Here is a 25,843-nt window from a genome sequence, read left to right as displayed (position 1 = left end):
AAAAACATGGAACAAATTCTCAGATTCAGTGACTGCACTTCCCCACAGCTCAAACCACAGCAAACAAGACTCCCTCCCTATCACTTAAGATCCCTGATTATGATTTCTTGTGAACAGTGACATTTCTGCGTGTTTTACCTCACTTTAGGAGAAAGCTGAGATTCTTGTAAAGGCTATATTGAATCATGGCAACTGAAAGGATTTCTGGGGTCTTTCTCCTTTTCTTTGTTCATGCTGTAACTTCTCATATATTTTAGTTCCTCAGGAAGCAAGGTTATTTTTATTTTCTTCCCCTTAAATGAAGATCACTTTGGATAGTTCCAATTTGCAACATTACTTAACACATAAATATTTTCAGCCCTTCTCTTGGAACAGAGCTGCATTTGGGAGAGACAAATCTTGGGGTTTTTTATGACTTAGTCAACCACAATTATTTCTAAATCTTTTACATACACTTTCACCCCTGTCTGTGCCTCTCCTTTCCAATCTGATTGATTAAAGAAAAGGAAGAGGTAAATTAACTCATTTTCTGGAACAATACAATTGCTCATCTTTGCACTTGTTTCCAATGAATGTAATGCTTAAACCCCACTTTAAAAGGCTACTTTGCATGTATTTATAGTATTGAAATAACAAGCCCTGTTACCCACTTGATTCCAGTTCAGTGTTTCTGTACATCTTGGACACTGTCCCTTTTAATTGTCTGTCTAACCAAGTCATAATTCCCAGGAACTGCTTCGCCTCCAGCAGTAAAACACTTAGCACAGGTATGTTTTTCAGGATATGGATACAAACCACAGCACACAATGGGGCTGAGAAGACAAGCTCTGCTCTTGCTTTGCTCCAGCAGAGCATTCCTCTACCTCAGGAAAACCTTGAACAGAGCCAGTTGTACCTGGAGAACAGAATGCCACAGGCCATGGATTCTGCAAGTGTACAAAACCCAGTGGCACCTGTGTGCCCTCAGATGGCATGCGTGTGTGACACAGAGCCCATATCTCGTCTAGGCATACCTGACACACCTTCCAGGTGACATTCCAAAACCCAGGACTTAGCCAGATCTACCAAAACTAAACCCAAACCACAGCACTTGTGCAGCTTTCCTTATGGCTTTTGCATGCACATCAGCCTCACAAAGACAATGAAGGGAATGGCACATCTTTCTTATGAGGAGAGACTGAGGCTCTGCTGTTTGGAGAAGAGGAGACTGAGGGGTGACCTCAGCAATGGTTATCAATGTGTAAAGGGTGAGTGGCAAGATGATGGAGCCAGGCTCTGCTGAGTGATGCCCAGTGACGGGACAAGGGGCAATGGGTGGAAGCTGAGCTATAGGAAGTTTCATGTAAACATGAGGAGGAATTTTTTCTCTGTGAGGATGACAGAACACTGGCACAGGCTGCCCAGGGGGATTGTGGAGTCTCCCTCTCTGGAGATATTCAAAACCTGCCTGGACATACCTGTGTAATCTGGTCTACATGATCCTGCTCTGGCAGGGGGTTGGACTGTATGAGCTTTCGAGGTCCTTTCCAGCCCCTGACATTCTGTGATTCTGTGAAGATCATTTCCCCATGCTTTCAGTGCCTGCACTGGTTCCCCTTCCTGCACAACATCAAACAGTTAACACAAGCTACTTGTTCTTCACCTTCAAGACCTTCAGAGCCCAGCTTTGCTCTACCTGTCAGTTACAATACAACACTGGGCTATCAATCCCCACTTCTGCCTCGTTTATATCAGACTGCTTTGCCAATTACTCCAGTTGCTTCCCTCCAGCACCTCTGTGCCAACTGACATCCGACATGTCCTACAGCAACACGGGATCTGTCTGAGCACACCAGCTCTGGTGATTCCTCTGGGCTGTGGCACCCACAAAGCATTTGATGATGTGTAAGTAGTCAGTGTGTGGTGACTTGGTGTGCTGAGCAATCACCTCCATTCAACCTGTCCACCCACTCAGGCCTTCAACAGCATGTATGGAAGAGTTCTGCTTCTAGATGTGCAGCACTGATGACAAAACCAGCCCAGCCTGGGCACAAGGCAGGTGTGCTTCATGGCTGCCAGAAAGCACCAGCACTTGGTGCAACACAGAGGGCAGAGATGATGCGAGAAATACACTGCCAGGAGAGAAAGCTCTTAAGCACTTAGCTCCTCACACAACTGCACAGTATGTTTCCTTCATAAAACCAGTCCTCATGTTTGAAGTTAAATGCAGCTTAGTTCAAGACACTTCTACTCTGAGGAGCATGCTTCTGTTATATGTTTCACCAGAAGCAGAACTTGCCATGCTGTAACAGCCAGGGCTAGAGACCCTGACAGGCATATCATGCTGAAATACAAATATTTTTTTCCCTTGAGCAGAGAAAGCAGGAGAGGAGAACAGGGGGAGAACCAAAGATGGGTTTAAAGCATATCATCAGACTGAAAAACTTGGACAAAAGTATTGCCAAGGCCACAGAAATCATCTAGCAGAGAGCAGCAGTGCTTTGAGGCAGAGCAGAGGTGAGAGGAAAGCTGGGGCAGTGCAGGAAAGCTGTAGCTCCTGACAGCAGCCCTGTAATGCTTTGCTAGAAAAGCAGCTCCCCCTTCCCATCTGAATTCAGTAAATGCTTGCTAGAAGACAGATGCCATCTGCTTGCTGTTCTCCTAAGCAGTGTTTGGAAGCAGTGGCTTCAGCACATCACCAGCTCTTGTGCACTAGAGACTCCCCAGAAGCAATGCAGGCATGCAGGGTGAAGCTGCCTGGATGGGGCACTGAGCATTCACTCAGTCTGAACAGCCAGCCCAGAACGTGCAGACAACTCAACAAGCTCGACAAAGCTTAGCCTTTAAACTCAAGCTGGGATGTTCACAACACAAAGTCCTTAATGAAATCATGGGGGCAACGCTGCAGTGGAACAGGAGCTGCTCTGCCCCAGGTGACACAGCCCTCCCGGTGCCTTGTTCCTTCCACTCAGGACTAGCAAAGGCTCTACGATGCCACTGTTAATTAAAAACACTCCATGCTTTTCGACTTCACATCCGCAGCCATCAGGGACGAAAGCAGCTTTCATGTCAGCTTTTACAATGCAGTTCTGAACAAATGGGTGTCGTTTTCTTCATTAGTCAACAATTCCAGGAGAAAACACAACGTTGCTGCATAATGAACTGCCATTATTTTGTTTTGCTGCACACTCAAAGTGATCTTTAACCCAGGACATGCTGTAGCAGCACAGAACTGAAAGGAAGGGATTTTCTCTGTGGCCTACATTGCAGCATCTATCAATTTATAGCCAAACACCTCAGTGGATAAAGAAGTGATGTGGTTTTCTGCAAATGACAAGATAAGAAACCCTTGGCCTCATAATGAACAGCATTTACACATTGCAAATTGTATTACCTCTCACAGAAGAGCTCATTATTTCCAATAAGAACCAATAATCCTCTATGCAGGTAGAGAGAGTTGAAGGACAGAAGTGCTTTAGAGGATCCAACCCAGGCACATATCTACATCTTCATACACAATATGATCACAAGGCTGGAGCATATCCCCTGTGGGGACAGGCTGAGAGAGTTGGGGTTGTTCAGCCTGCAGAAGAGAAGGCTCAAAGGAGACCTCAGAGCTGCCTTCCAGTACCTGAAGGGGACCTACAAGAAAAGGACTTTTTACAAGGGCTTATAGTGATAGGGTGAGAGGGAATGGATTGAAGCTTGAGGAGGGCAGATTTAGACTGGAGAGCAGGAAGAAATTCTTGACAGTGTGGGTGGTGAGACACTGGAACAGGTTGCTCAGGGAGGTCATGGATGACCCCTCCTTGAAGGTGTTCAAGGCCAGGTTGGATGAGGCCATGAGCAATCTGGTCTGGAGGAGAGTGTCCCTTCTCATGGCAAGGGGTTGAAACTGGGTGATCTTCAAGGTCCCTACCAACCCGGACTGTTCTATGAATCATAAAGTGAGAGCCTGGACCTAAAGCTTTTTCTGTGTGCTTTTATCACTAATAAAACAGTTAGGAGCTTGGATATTTCAGCTGTCACTGGGCTTCAAAGCCAATAATGCCTTGAAAGGGATATTATCAGGGTGAGTGGAGCCTGCAAGCTGTGTACTTCTACAGTTACCTTGGTAATAGTTATTGCACTCACGTTCACCGCTAGGTTTGGTAGCTGCTATAGCAAATAGCCAACTAACAATGGCTTGTGCTCAGAGAAACTTTGAATTTGAACAAGCTCCTCCATTACTTTTATACTAATTGCTATGCTTGCTGATAACTTAGGAAGAGGTAGAGGGATTAAAGGTGGTCTATCAGCTGCTGTGCCAGTGTCAGCACACAGGGCACACCTCTGCCTTGGGACCAGAGGTGCGAGTGCTGGCTGTACACAGGCTCTCATGCACGTTTTCCCTGCAGTAAAGCAAATATCTTGCCTACAGAGAGAAGATAAAGGCTACCTGCAAATCCAACAGAAGGATTTGCTCTCTGGAGAACAAACAGATGGAAGAGATCTTTAAATTAAAACCTGACAGAACACTGCAGTAACCAGCATTCAGAAGTAGGTCAAATACCAGCAAATCTCTCCCCCTTCCTTTAAATAAATAAATAATAAAAGATAAATTCTCTTATCACAATATACCAGCATATGATGCTGTCCTCTCCAAAGCAGACATCTGTATGTCTAGCAGGCTTGGGATGCTCCGGTGCAGCAAGACATTCAGTGAGAAAACTTCTAGAAGCTGCTGCTGCTGTTTAAAGATGGCAGAAGAATTTTCACCCAGAATTCCTAACTATAAAAAGACACTGAGGTCTTTCACAGATTGCATTGGGTTGGAAGGGACTCTCAAAGCCCATCTTGTCTAACCTCCCTGCAGTCAGCAGGCTGCCTGGGGCCACACCAAGTCTGACCTTGAATGTCTCTGGGGACAAGGCCTCAACCACATCCCTGGGCAACCTGTTCCAGCATTTCACCACTCTCACTGCAAAGAGCTTCCTCCTGATGTCCAACCAGGAATTCAGGTTGAACACCACAAAAAAAAATCACCTATCAGAGTGCAGAATCCAAACTGATTGAAGAAAACTGCATTGCCTCATGGTAGGCCAAGGTTCTTCCAGACCACAACAGCAATTCATCACTGTAGGATGAACATTGTTCCACCAGAGCAGTTATGATTGGGTTGATAAGAAACCAAGAGGAAAGTCTGGCGCACTTACTAACACCTTTATTAGCACACTGCAAGTAGAACCTCAGGAACCTTTTAACTGCAAGCTCAAAGGAGGACCTCACCAGGAAGGATGTGTAGGCACGGGAAGAATACTGCCAGGATCAATGGCTCGTTAAAGGTGACCTAAAAATAGGAAAGCAGAATTGCATTTGTGCTCCTTTAGCTATCACAAGGCCATGAAAGAGGGCTTTTCTTTTTTATTTTCTTAAGAGGGTTTTCCCTCCCTAATTCTACATTAGACATTTTCTACCTGGAGAGGAGCTGAAAGGTAACACTCGAGATGCTGTGAAAGCAAAGTCCAATGAGTGGAGAAGTGACACTGTTCTTACGTACTTCAACATTTATTTACATCAAAGACACAAGTGAAGGGGAGAAGGAGAATCTGGTTTTGTTAAAGATTTAACAAGCCTGCCCCTTCAATAAAATCAGCAGCTTCCTACTTGTAAGTGAGACTCTTCAATAGTCATCCAGCAAAACAAAAAAGAAGAGATTTTATCCTTTCTTTCTAATCTCACATTATTCTCTTGCCTCAGGAACAGGGAAAAAAGCTGAACAATTTCTTTCACAGGTCTACCATGATAAAAAACAAAGCATCTGTGAAGGAAATGAGCATGGAGGAGCCTCCCCTATCCTCACACAACCTGCTATAAGACAAGATTGCTATTAATAGCTAACTCATCTGCGGGTGAACCTGCACACCAGAGAGAACCCTTGTCAAGTCAGTTATCACAACGTGGCCTTCCACAAGATTAGGACAAGGCTATAGAAAAGGAACTACCTCTATGCCATCAGCTACGCTGCCTCTATGTCTCCACAGCTGGCTCTGGATAGCTTGCCACTGATGGGAACACCTCAGCCAATGCTTCAGTCCAAGCCTGTTTGGAGAAGCTGTGGGTGTAGTCAGTCCTTCCCTGAGTGGTTTCAAGTACCAATACAGGCTAAGGGCCACTGCACACCAGAGGTTTACAGAATGGTTTGGGTTGGAAAGGATCTTAAAGATCACCTAGTTCCAACCGCCTTGCTATGGGCAGGGACAACTCCCACTACACCAGGTGCTCAAGACCTCATCCAGCCTGGCCTGGAACACCTCCGGGAAGGGTGCAGCCACAACCTCCCTGGGCAACCTGTTCCAGTGCCACATCAGCCACACTGTCAAGAATTTCTTTCTAACATCCAGTCTAAATCTGCCCTCCTCAAGCTTCAATCCATTTCCTCTCACCCTATCACTGTAAGGCCTTGTAAAAAGTCCCTTCCCAGCTTTCTTGTAGGTCCCCTTCAGGTACTGAAAGGCTGCTCTAAGGTCTCCTTGGAGTCTTCCCTTCTGCAGGCTGAACAGCCTCCCACTTTCTCAGCCTGTTCCCACAGGGCAGGTGCTCCAGGGCTCTGATCATCTTCATGGCCTCCTCTGGACCTGCTCCAGCAGTTAGATATTCCCCCTTATGACCACACCAGCTACCAATCTAAAGCCTTTTTCCTCTAAAGCCACCCAGCTGTCCCCTTTCTCTCCCTCTACAGGAGTTAAAGGAAGAATACAAATACTTATAGAACATTTACAGAATACTAGAAGTCAGTATTTGGAGGCTTGTGGTATCACAGAAGGCTGCTCAGAAGCACATCCACCCACTTCTCACAATGAAGTCCATCAACACCCTAAAACCTCAATGCTTCCAGTATTTCAAATCAACACTTAACGTCCTCAAAGGGTGCAGCAAGTACTAAAAAAGACCTAAAATTTGTAACACTTAAGCTTAGAAAAAGTTGTCCAGCAAAATGATTGCTTATAGAATGGACACTAAATATTAGTTCATCTAAGAACAGAAAGCCAAACCCTCAAAGAAGTTATCTGAGCCCCAAAGACAGCACACAAAGATGCAGCCTCTCTTTTAGGCACAGAAAAATTTCACAGCTCCACAACCAGTCCACAGCAAATAATGAGCAAAAAAGTGACAGGCTGGAAGAGCAAGGAGCCAGAAGAGAACAAGAAGCCCAGAGAAGATCACGGGCTGAGGATGAAACACATCTCAAAGGAGCAACTTTGCTTTTAAGTGAGATGTGAAAAGCCTGTGAGAGACAATGTGGCCATGGGCAACTGAGAAACATGCTGCCACAAAAGAGTAAATAATGCAGGCTGAGGAGGAGCGGATTTTACACTCAAGTTTCCTGGGCTCAGTGTGCTGGGAGAGCTTCTCAGTATTATTACAGACAGAAAGTGCAGGTAGTATTTGCATGGCTGTCGAATTAGAAGGGTAGAGAACAAAAGAGGAAGGGGAATATTGCCTATCCTGGCCAGGCTTTCACCTGACTGACCTCTAACAGCAGCCAGCCACATGCACCATCAGAGTGCCCAGCAGAAAAAAACTGCAGCAGAATTCACTGACAAATTGGTATGCAAAACCATAGTTAAAATCAGTTCTGCTAAGGCATGAATGCAAGGTGCAGAGAAACAAACCAAAAGCTTTGGCAGCTACAGAAATCCAAACTCAAGCAGCAGCATTCGCCTTAAAAAACAAACCAGAGGATCTATGATGGCATTAGTTGGGAGCAAGTCAGCACTCCCAACCTGGCTCAGCATAGATTCACAGACTAGTTTGGGTTGGAAGGGATCATCCTCTTCCAACACCCCTGGCCATAAGCAGTGACATCTTCCACTAGTACAGAAGCACAGAATTGTCAGGGTTGAAAGAGGTTGCTCAAGGCCTCATTCCAACCTGGCCTTGAACACCTACAGGGAGGGACATCCACAACCTCCCAGAGCAACATGTTCTGATGTGTCACCACCTTCACCGTCAAGAATTTCTTCCAGTCTAAAATTGCCCTTCTCAAGCTCCAATCCATCCCCTCTCATCCTATCACAACAAGCCCATGTAGAAAGTCCCTCCCCCTCTTTCTTGTAGCCTACTTCGGGTACCTGAAAGAGCGGTCAGATGTTGGAGCAGGCTGCCAGGGAGTTGGTGGAGTCACCATCCCTGGACGTGTTCAGGAAATGTGTGGACATGGCACTTGGGGACATGGTTTAACAGCCATGGTGGTGCTGGGTCAGTGATTGGACTCAATGATCTTAGAGGGCTTTTCCAAGCAAAGCAATTCCATGGTTCTATGAATTCATGATCTCAAATTGGTTGCTGTGTGTGACTGAGTGATATTTGAAGAAGCAGAAAAATGGAAAGCATTCTACTTGATGTGGAAAAAAAGGAAAGTAAATGTAAATTTTCCTAGGCTAACACAAGACTGCTATTGCTGCAGTATAATTCAGGAATACAAGAGGCACATTTTTCTATTTCAGCTGCAAATTAGGCTTCTCAAGCAGCAGAGGAAAACCTCTGTACAGAAATTAATTGCTTTCCCAAAGACAGGTGATGTTGAAGCCATAAAAGAGCAGGAAAGTATTGCATAAGCAGATGCCCTCACAGCTGCCAGAGAGAGCCACCCGCATCAATATTTAGCCCAACATCAACATTTAAGGAAGCAGCCTCAGGAAATCAGTGAAAACCAAATTGAGCCTCCTGCAGAGCCCTGCCCTGAATGCTAATGTGTTATTGACACCCCAGGACTGAAAAGCAGCTATGTCTCAGGACCCTGAGCGAGCCTCACACATCACATCCGCTGCAGGAGGATCTGAATCCGTCTTGATAAAACCCCTTATTGCTACAAATGTTGTTATCAGGCAGCTTGTGGGGCAGAAGCAAAGACCTGGCTTCGTGGCTAGCAGGGTTTTCTCCCCTCTGCTTATTCTAATGATACGGATTCAATTACTGGAGGAGAGAAAAGAAGGAAAATCAGAAACATCTGTAGTTTGCCATATAATTACTGGATCTTCCCCATGGAGAGTGACCTTTGTAACACCAATGGTGGAAGCTGAAAAGCTAAATGACAGGATATTCACATGGTTTAAATGTGGGACATGATTATGAGGAATTAAACAGGCACTGGTAACTTTCCATCTCAGCTTACCTTAACACGAGCGTGGATTTTAAGAACGCTAACGTTTCATCTTTCTGCTCAGTATGCACTAGCTGAATTTACTCACTATTAGCCTCCCCAAGGCACTGAAATGCCATGTTTTGATTATATAATCGAGTTGAACGCTGGATTCAAGGTTAATATGCAGCCACACTGCTTTTACCTGTTATAGGAATCTTTTTGACCGTGCTTTCCTCCTTGCTCTCATCTTTGCACCAGCTTGTGACTTCTGGATGTGAAGGCACCATAATGAAACACATTTCAAAGTGGCAGTGATCAGACTGGTTTGTTTGCTTTCAAGCCCTACTCCCTTTAATTTTTCACTTTTGTTATCTCTTGTTTATTGATCTAAACTATCCATTACCCTTCTTAAAAGAGGCGCCTACTGTGAACTCGCCTCGCATGCAAGGCTGCCCTGTCTCTCTGTAGCTGCCAAAGGACAAGCTAACCAAATGTCTTAAATTATTTAAGACCCAATGGGATTTGAGAAACAAACAACCCACAGTAACTCTGTGGTTTCCTCCAGCAGCCTGACAGCAGCAGCATTTATCATACCAATGGCAGAAAATTAGCTTAAATCAAAGTCTCTCTCTCCTCCGTGGATTAAAGTTGTGTGAATTTAGGAGGCCTGAAGCAGTTTACTTACAGTTGCTGTGTAAAGAGCAGTGTGACCTAACTGCCTAGCTCTGGTGGGCTTTGATGTGAGGGGTGCTCTGATAGCAGGCTGAGCAAGTCACCAGACTACTGGATTACTTATCTGTAGAAATTAACTGGGTTCTTACAAGTGTGTTCACCTCTCAGGTCTGAAGCAGCATCACACATCTTCCCTCAGCATCAACCCTTTTGGATTTCATAGAAGCACAGAATGGTCTGGGTTGGAAGGGATCTTAAAGATCATCTCATTCCAACTCCCCTCCCATGGGCAGGGACACCTTTCACTAGATCAGGTTGCTCAAGGCCTCATCCAGCCTGGCTTTGAACACCTCCAGGGAGGGGGCATCCATGACCTCCATGAGCAACTTATTCCAGTATCTTCCCACCCTCGCTGTAAAGAATTTCTCTCTAAAATCCAGTCTAAATCTGCCCTCAAAGATTCAGTCCATTCTCTCTCATCCTATGACAACACACCCCTGTAAGAAGTTCCTTCCAAGCCTCCCTGTAGCCCCGCTTCAGGTACTGGGAGTCCACTATAAAGTTTTCCTCTCCCTGTTTTCTCCAGGCTGAACAGTCTCAACTCTTGCAGCCTGTCCCCACAGGGGAGGTTCTCCAGTCTTCTGATCATCTTTGTGGCCTTCCTCTGGACCCACTCACTCCAGCAGCTCCATGTCTCTCTTATGTTGGGGGTACCAGAACTGGACACAGTACTCCAGGTGGGGTGTTATGAGAGCAGAGTAGAGGGGCAAAGCCACCTACCTTGTCATGCTGGTTTGTAGTCTGACTCTATACTAAAAGGCAATGACTACACCCTACAATTCCTACAGTGTAGATAATTTCTAGATGCAAGTGCACCTAGAGATCTGGTTTTAATAGCCACAAGGCTCACTACTATCTTGCATTAAAAACACAGTCACAAAAGGCATCACTCATTTGAAGAGTTAACAGGAATGGTGGGAACTCATCTTGAGTAATGTGTTCAGTTTTGGGCTCCCCAGTTAAAGAGGGTGTGCTAGTTTGAAGCAGGCTAGAATGTTTTGGTGAGAAAAAGTAGACTATAGGCTGTGAAAGGAAAACAATGGTGATGTCTGCTCCCCTCAGAGTCTTGCTGAAGAAGAAGAAAGCAAACATTAGACAACACTCTCACCATTTTGTCTGCACTCTCAGGCTGGGCTCTGGCTGAGCTGCATCTCCCTAACCTCACCTTCCACTCACCTTTGCTTCTTAACCTCTTGGCTGAACCTCTATTCTTCCTTAGGACTGGGGTAAGGTTGACAGGGGCAGGGGGAAGGTGCAGGGGTGGTTGAGAGCCCCTCCTGGGGACTCAGGTTTCTGGGAGGGCTGTTGTGTTTCTGTATTACCTTTTACTTTGTATCTTTCTGTATATAACTGTATATATTGTAAATAGCTGCTTACTTAGCAGCTGTGCTAGCTGTAAATAGCTTCATTTATATTCCCAGAGCCAGCTGAGTCTAGTTGGGTACTTCTAAAGTGTGTGGGGGTGGGTAACACCCAAACCATCACAGAGGGACAGAGTCCAAGGGAGGGCTACAAGAATGATTAGGGGACTGGAGCACTGCCTGATGAGGAGAGGCTGAGGGACCTGGGGCTGATCAGTCTAGAGAAGAGAAGACTGAGAGGGGATTTAATAAATGTCTATAATTATCTGAGGGATGGGGGTCAGAAGGTGGGGACAGGCATTTCTCACTTGCTCCCTATGATAGGACAAGCAGCAATGGGTGGAAGCTGCAGCACAGGAGGTTCCACCTCAACACAAGGGGGAACTTCTTGACTAGAAGTGTCACAGAGCACTGGCACAGGGTGCCCAGAGAGGCTGTGGAATCTCCTTCTCTGGAGCCTTTCAAGGCCTGTCTGGATGGGTTTCTGTGTGACCTGAGCTAGGTTGTGTGGTCCTGCTCTGGCAGGGGGGTTGGACTCGATCTCTTTGGGTCCCTTCCAACCCCTGCCATCCTATGAGCCTGTGAATGACAAACATGACCAAGATACAGGAAAAAAAACTAAAGTTCATTACTAACGCACATTAATTCACCTGTCACTACACCACAGCATCCTGCAGCTGTGCATAAAACACACAGATCTATAGAAGAACACTGAGTACCCAGCCAGACCTTCCAACACTTGTTACCTTTTCCTCCAGCGCTGTCGAGCCCGGGGGCCTGTTTTGCCGGCTTTATTTTGCTGCTGTCATTTGGAATCGCTGGCAAGCTGTAAGATGATTCATTACCCTGAAGAGATGACCTATCCCCATGCTCTTCTTGAAACACCTCTCTCAACGCTGGGAGAGCCTGCAGCATTAAAAAGAATAAAAATAGCCAGGTCCCCATTATCCTTCCAATGTACATTTAGGCCAATCTATTCTTCATGGTGTTATCTGTTTCCAGGGTGGCTTTGTTACATCACCTCAGAGTTAAGTCACTGTTAGGTCAAGAATTGTGTTCTGCCTTCAAGTGACACAAACTTTGAGTTACTCTTTTAATCACAAGGTTATTCTGGAAGTTCTCACCATTTCCTGTCTCATGTGTTTCGGGTAAGTAAAACAGAAAGCATCTGTGATCCAGTGTATCTCCTGGAGCACGTCCAAAGGAGGACCACAAAGATTAGGAGAGGTTCTTCAGCCCTCTGATGTGAAGACAGGCTGAAAGAATTGGGGCTGTCCAGTCTGGAGAAGAGAAGGCTCTGGGGAGACCTTAGAGCTATATTTCAATATCTAAAGGGGCTCTACAGGAAGGTTGAGGAAGGATTGTTTAGAAGAGCTTGTAGCGATAGGATCAGGGGCAATGGTTTGAAACTGAAGCAGGGGAGATTGAGGTTGGACAGCAGAGAGAAGCTCTGCACAGTGAGAATGGTGAAATACTGGAACAAGTTGCCTAGGGTTGAGGCCCTGTCCTTGGAGACACTGAAGATGAGACTTGATATGTCCCTGCTGCCTGCAGGGGAGTTGGACAAGATGACCTTTGAGGGTCATTTCCAATCCAATTCAATCTACGTATCTGCCAGGCAGCCTGCTAATCACAAGCTGGTCTCATGCTCTGTTCCCAGTGACTACTTACAAGAAGTATTTTTTCCTCTAATTGTTAATGAGGAAACATAAAGCAGTTTCAACTGCTTAGCTGTATTTCTGGTTGGACATGATAATCTTAAAGGTCTTTTCCAACCTTAATGATTCCATGATGTTCTGGGTGTAGTAGCATTTGAAATGTAATGAAAATGTAATACTTGAGGTAGTTGATCACTTCTTTCTCTGTACGTGGACAAGTAATTTGCATTCTGTCCTCAAAAGAGAGGAGCACTGGTGACAGATAAGCATCCTACATAAATCCATAACAGCATGGAAAGTCTTTCGCCAAGTCACAGCCTAATAACATCACCTTTATGGGCGAATATAGGCAATAATAATGTGTTTATTGCTACACATTCCTGCATTTAACACTTATATTACCTATTAAGTAGATCCAGTCAATTAAAACTAATGATAGGCTGCGTCCCCTGCTGTGAAACTCCTCATTTCCAGGCAGGTGGCACAGAAGAAGATCAATACAGATTACACAACAGCCATTATGGTAAAGCAACTGCTGCTCCTGTACAACATTTACACAATGTAGCAGCAAACTCAGAAGTGATCTGCACCCAAGGATCTGAATTATTTACCACTCCAAAGTCTGAACTTTTTGCCCTATGTTGATGACTTCTTTCTCTGAATGCTTAAAGCTCTGTGAATAACCCCACTGGCTGATGACACTGTAGGGCCAGGCAGCAAGGTGGAGGTGCAGGACGAGCTTTTGAGTTCCTGACTGTACAAACAGAACAGTTTCTTCCCCATCAATGTGTTTGGTCCATGGAGGTTTGGTGACGACCAGCAGGTCCACCTTCTCCAGTGCCTTCAGCATCTCACTCATTCCAGTAGTCCAAAGAGTGTGCCTGTCCACCTGGCTCTTATCTCTTACTCCTAAATTGTGTCTGTCTTCTATTCTCTTAAGTCTTACTGCAAGTCAATCTTCTCTCCTGGATCTTTCCCATGTTAAGGAAACTGGGTATGGTTCCTGTGGCTGTGGCATAGCCTTAGGGCACTGGTGTGGTAGGAACACATTTTGCGGGCAGCAGGGATAGTCTCTTGGCTATGGAAGCAGTGGTCTTGAATGCTTTTTTCAGAGCTATGCTCCCACAAAAATAAGTCTCTGCACCTGGACGGAGACGTTGGCCAGCCTGGAGCTACTTTTGCCCCTATGACCATTCACCAAGCTCTGGTTCTCCTGATGGGATCCTTCCTTCTGCCTGGATCAGTTACAGCATTAAGAGTTCACAGTGACTGCTTATATTTGGCAGTAGTAGCATATGCCTGCTTGGATGTTAATAATGCAGGTTGGTAGGCAAAGCACCAGAGGGATAAGCTCCTAAGCAGGAATCAGTTTCTTTTGATAGTCAAGACTTGTCAATCCTGCCTGTAATTTAAGGCATTTTTTACACTAAAAAGGCTTGCTCACGTGGGTTTCATATGGGGATGGCCCATATGTTGGAGCAAGCCCAGAGGAGGGCTCTCCTTACCACCCAACCATCTCCAAGGCTGACTCATGAGCAGAGACTGCCTGCTTTTCCCCTTGAAGCCCCCAGGCTGAATTGTGTTAAGTGGCACTGGGCTGGTCTCACTGTTCAGGTGCAAATCAATCTGTAGCTGTGATTATCTAGATGTTGTTAGATCCAAGTGCCTACCTGGCCATCCTGCAGTGTCTCACTGGAAGCCAGCAGGCTGTCAAACATCCCTGCCACTTCTGCCGAGAGCTGAACCTGGTGCTTTTTCAAAAAGAAGGCATGGTGGCTCAGTCGAGTCTGCAGCACATCCATGTCCCACAGGAGAAGTGGCCTGAGGAGCAAACCCAAGCACCATTAGCAGGACACACCACATACACAGGGCTCACACAAGCACCACGCCCCACCTTCCTCTGGATAAATGAGTCAGCAGGCAGCAGAGACTGAAATGTAGAAGACAAGACTCTGGGGAGACCTTATAACTACATTTCAGTATCTGAAGGGAATCTACAGGAAGGCAGGAGAGAGACTATTTAGAAGGGATTGTAGTGATAGGTCGAGGGGCAATGGTTTGAAACTGGAGAAGGGGAGATTTAGGCTGGACATCAGGAGGAAGTTCTTGGCAATGAGAGTGTTGAAATAGAAGTTGCTCAGGGATGTGGTTAAGGCCCAATCCTTGAAAAAAAATCAAGGAAAAGCCACCACATTTTGCCCTTAATTGCCACTCTCTCTTTAAAAGTGTTGGAAGTAGAAGTGAATGGAGTCATCTGTGACTCCTGCAGACATAGGGAGGATGAGCAGGACCAATCATCACATCTCTCCCCTAGGTCTGTCCTGACACTCAGGAGTCAAAATCTTATCTGCAGCTCCCGTTCTCACCTTTGGGCAGACCTTACTCACTCCATCAGAAGCTCTGCTGGACATCCACTTCCCAGGCATGTTAGGCTTTTTTTTTTTTCCCCTTGCCCAGAATTCTTTATTATTTTTGAGCAAAAATGCCTTTTGAACACAGAAAATATAAATGCTGCTACATTGTTTGCCAAAGATGTTTGTTTTTCCAGTTGCTCCAATGAAGTTTCACAAACAGAGGAGTGAATTCCAATTAACTCCACAAGTGTTTGTCCCCAAGAAACCATTCAGGAGATACAACAAGGTATTAGTGCTTGCAGGCATATCAGCCTCATGAGGAGAACCAGGTATAGCTAAATAGACCATTCTTCAGTGCTCACAAGTGCCCAGATCCTGCTAACACTTGAGCACTGCTGAGCCTCTAACAGGGAGGAAGGTCTAGACAGAAGCTAAGTAAGAAAACAATTTCCATTCTTTCATTACTGTATTAAGGAGACCTAAAAAACCACCCAACAAATCAGTTCTCACTTGTCCTTGTGGCACATACATAGGAAAAGAAAAAAATCATTTTGAATAACTGTGGTTTATTGTTTTTAAAGGCTATATGTATCATCTGCTTCACAGAAGCATAATTTTCTTCTCAAAATAACATTCCTCATCCTTACATGCCTGAGACTCACAATGAAGATCACAGAAATTACTGGCTGAGAGATCACTGCAGTTAATATGTTTCCTTCCCTGCCAGAGCAGCCTGGGGTGTGATATGCTGTGGGCTAGGGGAGGCTGAGAGGACTTGGCCAGAATAAGTAAATAAGCCAATGAAAGGGAAAGTAAATCAATTTGCTTAACGTTTTAATTTCAAGTCGCACAGCTGCTGTCAAGATGTGTACAGATCAACACTGAGACATCTTTATTGTCCAGTGCGATCAGAGATTCGGCCCCGGGCTCCTTTCTCTGCACCACAGAAGTAGAGCTGACTTGAGGAGGAAAGAAAAGAATGTTTATTATCACATCCACACCCAAGTTTTGTGTTGGTGATACCTGGTTTGCTTTTCATCCAGCGCTGTACCTTTAGCATCAAGTGTTTCCTCAGGTAGGAGGCCTCCATTCAGCTTGCTTTGCAATAAAGCCTGCAGCTGATGAAGGACGACTGCTTCGCATGCTTCAAGGTCATCTTCTTTCAGGCTGTCAGCTCGGTGACAAAAGCTACAAAATAAAGCAGGTATTGCATGCAAGGTTTATTCAAAGCCCACACAGCCAGCACTGGGCTGGAAGCAGAATCTGCAACACTTCTAACTAATGGGATAACTGGTGGGACAGCCCAGAGGGAGAAACAGATGCCCACCAAAGATGTAGAACAGAAGAGGGAGGTCAAAGCCAGCGCTTAGAAAAGGTCAGGTTTGCTCTCCCGCCTTTGCTTTTTGGCAGAGAGAGGAAAACCTGTGCATGGCCACTCAGCAAAACTGCTTCTTGACCAGGCAGCCCCAGCCACACCACGGTCAGAGCCACTACGTCACAGGAACCCACCTCCAGTAGCAGGCTGGAGATGTCAGGTTGGGCTGGGAACCTCCTAACTCCCTAGGAATCCTCTAACCATCAGGTGCCTAACAGAACCCTAGGTTATGGATGCTGACATGTAATTTGAAAGGAAATTACAAAGCTGTTTCCAGTTTTTGTAGTTAAGGGTTGGTGCTGTGGAAGGACGGTGAGAGCTCTCTGCCCCTGGGTCTGTTAACACATGGGGCTTGGTGATTCTCTTTGCTCTTTTACCCTGAAGTAGAAATCACTTTTTTTCTGGTTGTTGTGTATCTCAGTAAATCACAGCAGCTCTTATTCTTGGAAACAAGCATTTACTTCCCCTAAGGAATCTGTGGGGCAAGGCTGCAAAAAGCAGGAGCAAGCAATTGTGGGAATCATTTGGGTCCGCAGTTCTGTGCACCCTATTGCAGCTTCCAGATGACATCGACACGGTGGAAGAGGAGGCAGACCTCTTAGCAACTGGCAATATTTGTTTGCAGGAGACCTCATGCTCTTTGTCCTGGCCATTTGTCACCGCAGGAGCGAGGACCCCAGCTTGAATCTCAACAGGCTCCTGCAAAGCTGCTCAGCAACAGCCTCTCGCCATTGCTCGCTTGAATTCAATTAGAAGCGTGTAAGCAATCAACAACAGAATGATTACAAGGCTTGCAAGCAAGCAAGGGCAGCAGGCAAACAAGAACAGAGGGGACGGGGCTGAGGTGTAGGCAGCTCATGGGGAAGAAGTATTGACCTGAGCAGCTCTGCTGTCCCCATTGTCCTCAAGTGTTGGTACAGCACCCGGTGCTGGAGGCTCATCCTCACTGCAGCGTCTTCGATCAACTGCAGCACAGGGGAGGGTCCCACCAACGTCCTGCCGTGCCTGTGAACAGACAACAAACTTGAAGTGGCCCAAGCTGTGACAGGTATTTTAACTGCACTCCCACTGCACCAGCTGAGAAATAAAAACACTTCATCTTAGTTTTTCAAAGCGAACGACAGCAAAACTTGAGCTCTGTAGGAAGAAGCACAAGCAGAGGAGTAAACAAACCATCTCCAAATCAGCCAGAGCCGGAGAGGCTTCATTGAAATGATCCTGCTATGACTACTTTAATTTCTTCACCTCCACAATCCAAAGAAATCTGGTGACCACCTACAGGTATGGGGACATAACTGGGACCTCAGAGGAGTTTTGATGAAGCTGCACCTCTATAATGATGCAAATTAGGACTTAACCACTGAAACAATGCAGGAGGCTAATCCTTCAACAGAGGTGTAAATGGCTATTCAGGTCCAGGCCGGCTGCCCGCTTTGTTGTGGCCTTTCCAGGCCAGGTCTCCACCAGCAATGCCCCAGCTGGGCCTGCGCCTGCAAAATCCCACAGGCAGTATTAAAAGAAAAAAAAAAAACCCTTTGTTTTTTTTCTCTTTTGCTATATGCAGGAGCTCATATATTTATACACTTCATCTTAGTTTACCCTCCCTCAAGGCACAAGCTCTGTGCATCAAAATTCACATCCTTTTTGCAGTCGTGTTAAGCTGCACCAAAAGTTGTGTTTTCCATCGGACTGTTGGGCAACAGTGAACAATTAGCTGGGGAGCTGCTGTGCATTTAGTCAAGTTTCCGAGACATTTAATAAGCAGAACAATGCCCAAGGGGATCACATGCAGTTAAACAGTGCTTTTTCTTTTTCTCCCAGTCTTACAAACCCTGTATTTTAGCGGCAGGCTCCTTTCCCATTGTTTTTCTCCTGCTGGGTGGTCCTTCCAGGGTGCCACTCGAGAGGGATACAATAATAAAAAGGGAAGGGGAAGGAAGGGACACCAACATAAAGAAAAACAAAATGTATGACAATCTGCAGCAGGCTACGGATCAGAGGTCAGAAAACAAGAGGTCCTTCTCTTTTACAGGTTGCTTCCTGGAAACAGTCTGATTAAGCTGACAGCTTGAATTATGTGTTACATTTTGTAATGCACAATCCATCTGTGCTAAGTCCTCTTCAATGCAGCTGAAGCAGCACAGGCATAAGCTCTGCCTTTTTCCACCCCCCTCAGCACAGGCCTTAAAACAGTCATCATCTTTCTCTGCACTAATTCTCAGAGACCCTCTCCCCCTCCTCACCCACCACTCCCTGGGTTTAAGCCCCTAAAGAAAGGACTGGGAGCTGTAAGGAGTGGCAAGAGAACACTGAGCCTTTCACCTCTGCTTCAGCAGCTCAGAGAAGCAACAAGGAGCCACAGACCGGAGCTATTAGGGAGCTTCACCTTGCAGGAGGGAAGATGGGCTGCCCTGACTTGCAGCTTGAACCAACTGGGCAAGCCCCTGGCTCACCAGCAGGCTTCTGGGCTGCAAGAAAAGACACATCCCAGGCTCTCATGTGGGTCTGAGTTGGCAGGATGAGCCTGAAAATGCATCTCTGCAGCCTCTGCCCTACAATGTTTGGAACCACAGAGGTGATTTGCCAAAAATCCTTGTTTTTACTAAGGACAGTAGCAAAACCGCAGCACCCTACTGTGAACTGCAGCCGAGGCACAAACCCTACACTACATGACCTTCCACGGCAATATCCCCTCTATCTGGTCAACAGCTCAAGGATGTTATCATGACTGATAACCATTGTAGACAGAGAGTCTGAAGTTAGGCTGAGCTCACCCATCGGTAAAGCACAACCTGCAAACACTTATGGGGAAAAAAAACAAACTAAACTCTCTTAAAAAGAGAATGCTCTCTCTGCACTGAGGTAGGAAAATAAAATATATGCTTGTGACTTCCCACAACAAGGACTCTGTTTTGTCCTTCAGGCAAGCTGTGGTCTCTTGACATGAGAGCTCTTTTCACTCGTCCTAATTTCACTTAACACCTTAAATGTGTAGGAAAGGCCCAAAGGCAACAGGTGAGGGAGTGGCACTTGTTCAGGTGTGGTGCTAGTGACTCTGCTGCATTCAGACAGGGCAAGCTTCATCTATCTCAGTTAAAGGTAACCAATACACAGAGTATTGCATAATTTCAGCATGTTTCTTTCAGCCAACATAGAAATTTTCCTAAGAGAAATGCACTGAGGGGACATGAAGCAAAAATTAAGGGACATGGCAAGTTTCTGGGCAACCTGATCTAGTTGAGGGTGCCCCTGAGGGCATCCTCAGGGAGTTGGGCTAGACGACCTTTGGAGGTCCCTTCCAACCTAGACAACGCTACGGTTCTGTGATTCTAAAACTTGTGATATCATTCATTTTGTGAATCTGTGGCGTTCTCATACTTCGTGTAATTTATTGAATTGAAATTTATGAGCCAATATCTTGGAAGCTTCTCCCCAAGACTTTCAGCTCAGGCATTATTTTGCAAGGCTCGAGGGTGCTCACCAAATTCCACAGGACACTAGGATGGAAGGGATCCCAAGGATCATCTGGTTCAACCTTCCTAAGTGATAGTCTAGTGGAAATGAGACGGCCCAGCACTCTATCAAGTTTAGTCTTTAAAACCTGTACAGTGTAGGGAAGGCAGATTCAGATGACATTAGAATTAAATTCTTTATGCCCTCACTGAGGGCAGTGAGACACTGGAAGAAGTTGCTCAGGGAGTTGTGGGTGCCCCCTCCCTAGAGGTGTCGAAGGCCAGGTAGGATGAGGCCCTGAGAAATCTGGTCTAGTGGAAGGTGTCTCTGCCTGTGGGCAGAGGCTTGGAACTAGATGATCTTTAAGGTCTTTTCCAACCCAAAGCCATTCTATGAATCTACAAATCCACTACTCTCGGGAGATGATTCCAACAACTCAATGTCATGTGCAGTAGAAAGACGGAGGTGGAAAACCTGCCTAGTTGTAAGCACAACAGCAGAAAGGCTGCTCACCTCTCCATGAAACGTTATCTGAGTTTTAATTTTTCATGTAAAATAAATTAAAATGCATCTCTTTTCTACAGAAGCAGCCATCAGGGGCAATCCTGCTGCCACGGCCTTGAGAAACAGAGGTATTCATCTCTGCATAATGCAGACAGAAACCTCCACCTCCACATTCTGGTTTCAGTCATGCTCTGGAGAAGGCGAGCAGCAAAACCCTGGGTGTAATTTAGCCAGGCTTGGAGAGCACGGGACAATATTTTCATCAGTTCATGAAGAGTGAGGCACCACAGGCAGAACAAAAGGTTAAATCACCATCGCTCAGCTATGACTTCTCTAGCTAAGGCTGGCACTCCATGCAGCTCCCCTCCAAAGGGTTCTGATTAACAGGTGTTCTACAAAAGGAACACTGGGTAAAAGCTATTTACATGCAAATTAGGTGATGTTTCCATAGCAAGTAACAGCCGGATGCAAATGTGAAATGATAAAGTTACAGAAGTGTATATTGATGGTCACTAGTTTCTGCTCAACTCTCCTCTATTAAAACACAAACTAATATTGGAATCAGTACCCCAGGCATGGTCATGAATTTAGGAAGAACAGATGCATTAAGCAGATTTAAAAAAGCTGCAAACAACCAAAACCACAAGAAAAACCCACCCAACAAAAAACAAAACCCAAACAACCAGCAAAAGAGGGCTCCTCAGTCTGCAGGAGTAAAAATGCTGGCAAGTAGGTTTTCAGAAGAACTGGGACGGGAGATAGAGATGGGAAGGAAATAAATGTGGGGAAATCAAGACGGGATGACAGCAAAGGAGTAACTGTTCCACTCCACTCAGTACTTGTCAGGCCACACCTAGAGCACTGCCTGCAGGTTTGGCTTCCTCAGTACAAAAGATGAAGACAGGCTGGAAAGTGTCCAGAGAAGTGCCACAAGAATGAGGAAAGGACTGGAAGCACTGCTGTGTGAGGAAAGGCTGAGGGAGCTGGGTTTGTTCAACCTTGAGAAGAGAAGGCTTGGGGAGACCTTATTACTTGCTTACATTTAATGGTTGTCTGTTGCATTTTTATCAACATACTTCCCTTAGAATCATTTAGGCTAGAAAAGACCTTTAACATCATCAAGCCCAACCATTAACCTCATACTACCAAGCCTGCTGCTGGCATGTTCCTCCACCACTTCCTTGGGCAGCCAACCCTTGTAGGAAAAAAAATTATTCCCAATATCAACCTAAATTTCCTCTGGTGCAATTTCAGACCACTTCTTCTTACCCTGTCACCTCGTCTCAAAGTCTAACCTCAAATAGCTACCTGAAGCTGCTTTACCACTAGCAGAGCAAGACTTTTGCCCACCTGTACATGAGCATCAGTGCCATGTCTCAGTCGAAATGTGACAACAGCCTCCAGGGCATATGCTAAGAGAGTACTGACAAAGTACCTAAAGATATACCCATCCGGTGCTTCGACAACAAAGGGCTCCTCCTGCCCCATGAGAGGGGTTGGTGGTTGCATCAGGAAATCCTCTGTGGCATGGGCATCCTTGTCCTGCTCCCCACTGGCTGCTGTCAAGGTCATTCCCTGTGGCAGGTCAGGAGTGCTCAGCATCACCCCTTCATCACTTGTGCTGCTGTCCCCACTCGCCTCCTTATGAGCCCACTGGTCACTCTGGTGAGGCTTTGGTCCTGTAAAAATAATAACATTATGATGTAGTTCTTGGTCCTGCTTATGTTTTGGGAACACTGCAGAGAATTACACTAAGATTCCACATAATTCCAGCATAGGGGGTTTAGAAAGGACCTCTGGAGATTATCTAGTCAACCCCTCCTGCTAAAGTAGGTTCATCTATGCTGTTTGTTTGCCTCTTAGCACATTAAGGAGCATTCTCTCTGCTCTTCCTTCATTTTGGAATTCCCTGCCCAAGGCCCCATGTCCTTCCGCACTCTCCTCACAAGGGGGAGTCCGGGGAGGCTTCAGTCTTTCGGGTCTGCAGCTCCGGGGTAGGTGGGATACAAACCCAGCACTCCCCAAAAGCCATGAACTTCAAAGACTAGCTACTTCACTGAATTATCTCTGGAGGAATGCTGAAAGCAAAAAGCTAGGAAAAGCTTTTCTTAGGGGAAAAAAAGTTCACATGAAGAGGCTACTCTCATGCTTTTTTTAAGCCTTGCAGAAGAAATGCATGCCTGGAGGCTCTGAAACTCTGAATGTGAACTGCCTTCTTTAAAAGAGGAGAGTAGGTGGCTGAATCGTGCTCCTAAACCATCAGAAACAAGCTACTTAGCTTTTTATAGAATGCCAAAAGGTAATGGGCCAGCCTGTGCTGTGACAAATTAGCATTGCTACAGAAATTCCCAGTTTTCCATAAAATTCACTACAGGTTTAAATTAATCAGCACTCACACACCTGCTAACACTACAGCACCCAGCATTCCTGCTTGGCTTGGTCATGACAGGGACCATGGAACTGAAGCACCTTGGGTTTATGCCAAGGTGATTATGCCAAATAATAGCTGCTGACAGGATGGCCTCTCTCAGCCTTGTTTGCTGTGGCAACTACGTGCCACAGAAAAGTCCCTCCTTCAACTGCTGGGAAATTAACATTGTGCTGCTGAGCAGCAGCCAGGGAGCAGCAGGAGAGGCTGGTGAGCAGCAGAACCTGGCACGCGCTGGCCCTGGTACGACACAGCCAAGCATCTTCATTGGCTTCCATCACTCTCCACAGAGGAAAGGACAAGCCAGGGGGGAGACAGAAGAGGATGAAAGAAGGGAAGACAGCGTAATAGTAGAGAAAATGGTTACCAGGTCTAGTGGCAACCAGAGCCCTAGGTTGGATTTAGGAATTTACTTTGCAACCCTCAGGGCGGTAAGACCCTGAAACAACAGGCTATCTGCAGGGACCATGGAATCCATTCCAGGAGGTACAAAAGACCTACCTATCCCTTCTTCAGCACACAACAGGCAGGCATAAGACAAACCTACTTATTTGTTTTCTCTTTTATTTTTGAACCTTATGTCCTGAAAGCAAAGGCAGAAGATTCCAATTTCACCCTTAAAGAAACAAACTACTTCGAATGTTCTGAGAGGATTCTTTAATGTGTTTGAATCTGTCGTTGTTCTAGAACTCCTACCCAGAGAATGTGGTAGGAGGCTCCATTTCTGGAGACATTCAAAGTCAAACTTGATGGGGCTCTGAGCAACCTGATCTAGTTAAAAACATCCTTCAAGGGAGCTGGACAAGATAACCTTTTCATGGGTCACTTCTAACCCAGTGACTGTTTGCAGCACTGAAGGTCAAGTTCAGGAAAGCTGGAGCAAGCCTGACCCCTTCACACATTCAAGCCTGGACAGCATTAGGCTGTTCACTGTGCAACCTGCATCTGGCAGCAGACAGACATGCAAAGTCCCCAGAGCAGTCTGGGGTGATTACCATGGTGTGTGACAAAGCTCATTTCATGTTTGAAGTCGACTGTGCTGCTTCTCTGAGGGTAGAGATATTGCATGCCAGGAATTAAATGGGTATTTCTTTCCCAGACACGATGCTGGCCATCTCACCCTTCCCCACAGGGAAGAACCAGTGCAGAGCCTGGTAAGCCAGGCTGGACTTCCAGCACCAGTAAGGACAGGGCTTCATTAAAACAAAGAAAAGGCAAATGCATTAAATGAAAGAAAATGAGAGGGAAATAAACTCCTTAGAGAAAGAAAAATGAATGGGGGGGGGGAAAACCTCAAGAAAAAGGATGCTAGAAAAACCCAAGGAGGACTATCTGGTAAGGATGCCATGAGTATGGAAGAACATCTGATGGAGGTGCCAGCTTTCCCCTACAAAGCAACCCACAGTCCTTACAGGGGAGCAGGATTCTCTCCACCATTAAGGCTGCCACCAGTTACCATGATAAACAGCTCTATTTTAGCAGTTGTTATGGGGCTTGGAAAACTAGTTTAAGTTGAAAACTGCTGGCCAGGCAGGGGAGAGTATACCTGCAAGTCCTTAAAAGTGGAATAAACTGTTACTTAGCAACAAATCTTTGTCATTGTTATTTCAAAAACTTACTTCGAAAGTAACTAACCTAGCCATTAAAAGCAGAGAGAACACATTTTGCCTAGACTGAGGGCCAGAAATTAGCAATGAGAAGTTGGAAAGATGGAATGCAGCTGCTGAGGTCTGCAAATCTCATTCCAGAGCAAGAGCATCTCAGCTAGGAGGATCTGCACCACCTTCTGCAGGAAAGTCCAGAACAAGGCAGAGATGCCCAGCAAGCAGGAGTTAATCCAACTGCACACAGCAACATGGCAATCCCCAGATGAACTATTATGCATCAGTGCCTGAGGGATAAGAAAATCAACCTGAAACGAAAGTGATGCCCTCTGGCCATGAGGCAGCTTCAAATTAAACCTGTTGGAGCAAGGCTCAGGCCACTTTGAGCCAAACATGGGAAAGGAGTTAAGAAGAACCTGAATAGGACCAGATCCAGCAAGTCCAGATGAGAGGCTGAAAGGAGACAGAGTAAAAAAACAACAAAAAAAAAAAAAAAAAAAAAAAAAACCCCCAAAACCAAAAAAAAAAACAGTGCCACTATGCTTCAGCCACAGTGCAATAGGGATAGGAGAGACCAGCAGCCATGGGCTTCACTTCGGCATGAGCATGCCCCAGTATGGAGCAGAGGCAAACAGTAAGACAGTGGGATCACTGTACCAGGGAATCTTCCTTGTGGTTGTTCCTCCTCATGAGTGGCTGGTTTAGGATTGGATGCTGAGGAGATGAGCTGCTCAGAGACTTCCTCACTCACAGCCAGGTCCCCACATCTCACTGCTCCCTCCACTGATGCATCATTCACTGAATCAGTGCTTCTGCTCTCTGGATCTAGGCTGCCAGGTGCTGGAGAGAATGAAGGCAGATCAGGTGCTAGAGAGTCCCCTGTGAGCTGGAGGGGTTTCTGCTGTGGGCCCAAACCTCCAGCAGCCAGGACAGCTGATCTGTGGTAGCCCATAAAGACTGTTGCTGGATGACACAGTCCTCTCAGCATGGCTACCTGGGTGCTCATTCCTGTCTGTCTTCCAATCCGCAGCAACTGAAAAACACATATGAGAAATGGCTTCAGGTCACAGGTGAGAAATGGCTTAAGAACACAAAGAGGCAGTGTGTTGCAAACAGCTTCTAGAGGGTGGCACACTGGTTTCTGGAGAGAAAAGTGTTACAGGAATCCAAGTATTTTCTATAACATTATCATTATTATGCAAACACTTGACTTCATTTCTTGCACCTTACTGTGAAAACAAGGGCTCAGACCTCAAATGGAGCAACAT

General features: G+C 45.9%; 1 protein-coding gene across 3 annotated transcripts in view; it reads right to left on the bottom strand.

Moving 5' to 3' along the window:
* KIZ (kizuna centrosomal protein) overlaps positions 1–25,843 on the bottom strand; it is a 69,235-nt gene that overhangs the window by 11,166 nt on the left and 32,226 nt on the right. For 2 of the 3 annotated variants that reach the window (XM_064145716.1, XM_064145715.1), the window contains exons 7-12: positions 25,233–25,608; positions 21,979–22,222; positions 17,463–17,591; positions 16,235–16,399; positions 14,528–14,678; positions 11,946–12,105 (exon numbers count right to left, since the gene is read on the bottom strand). In XM_064145716.1, coding sequence (XP_064001786.1) covers positions 11,946–12,105; positions 14,528–14,678; positions 16,235–16,399; positions 17,463–17,591; positions 21,979–22,222; positions 25,233–25,608 — 1,225 coding nt within the window. Of the gene's footprint in view, positions 1–3,373; positions 3,622–11,945; positions 12,106–14,527; positions 14,679–16,234; positions 16,400–17,462; positions 17,592–21,978; positions 22,223–25,232; positions 25,609–25,843 lie in introns of all 3 variants that reach the window. The other variant, XR_010302746.1, reaches the window with a different exon arrangement.

This window comes from Pogoniulus pusillus, chromosome 7 (assembly GCF_015220805.1).
Source record: "Pogoniulus pusillus isolate bPogPus1 chromosome 7, bPogPus1.pri, whole genome shotgun sequence".
Classification (NCBI taxonomy): Eukaryota; Metazoa; Chordata; class Aves; order Piciformes; family Lybiidae; genus Pogoniulus; species Pogoniulus pusillus.
Note: the sequence above shows the minus strand (reverse complement) of the source record. Positions and strands in the feature narration are given on the sequence as shown.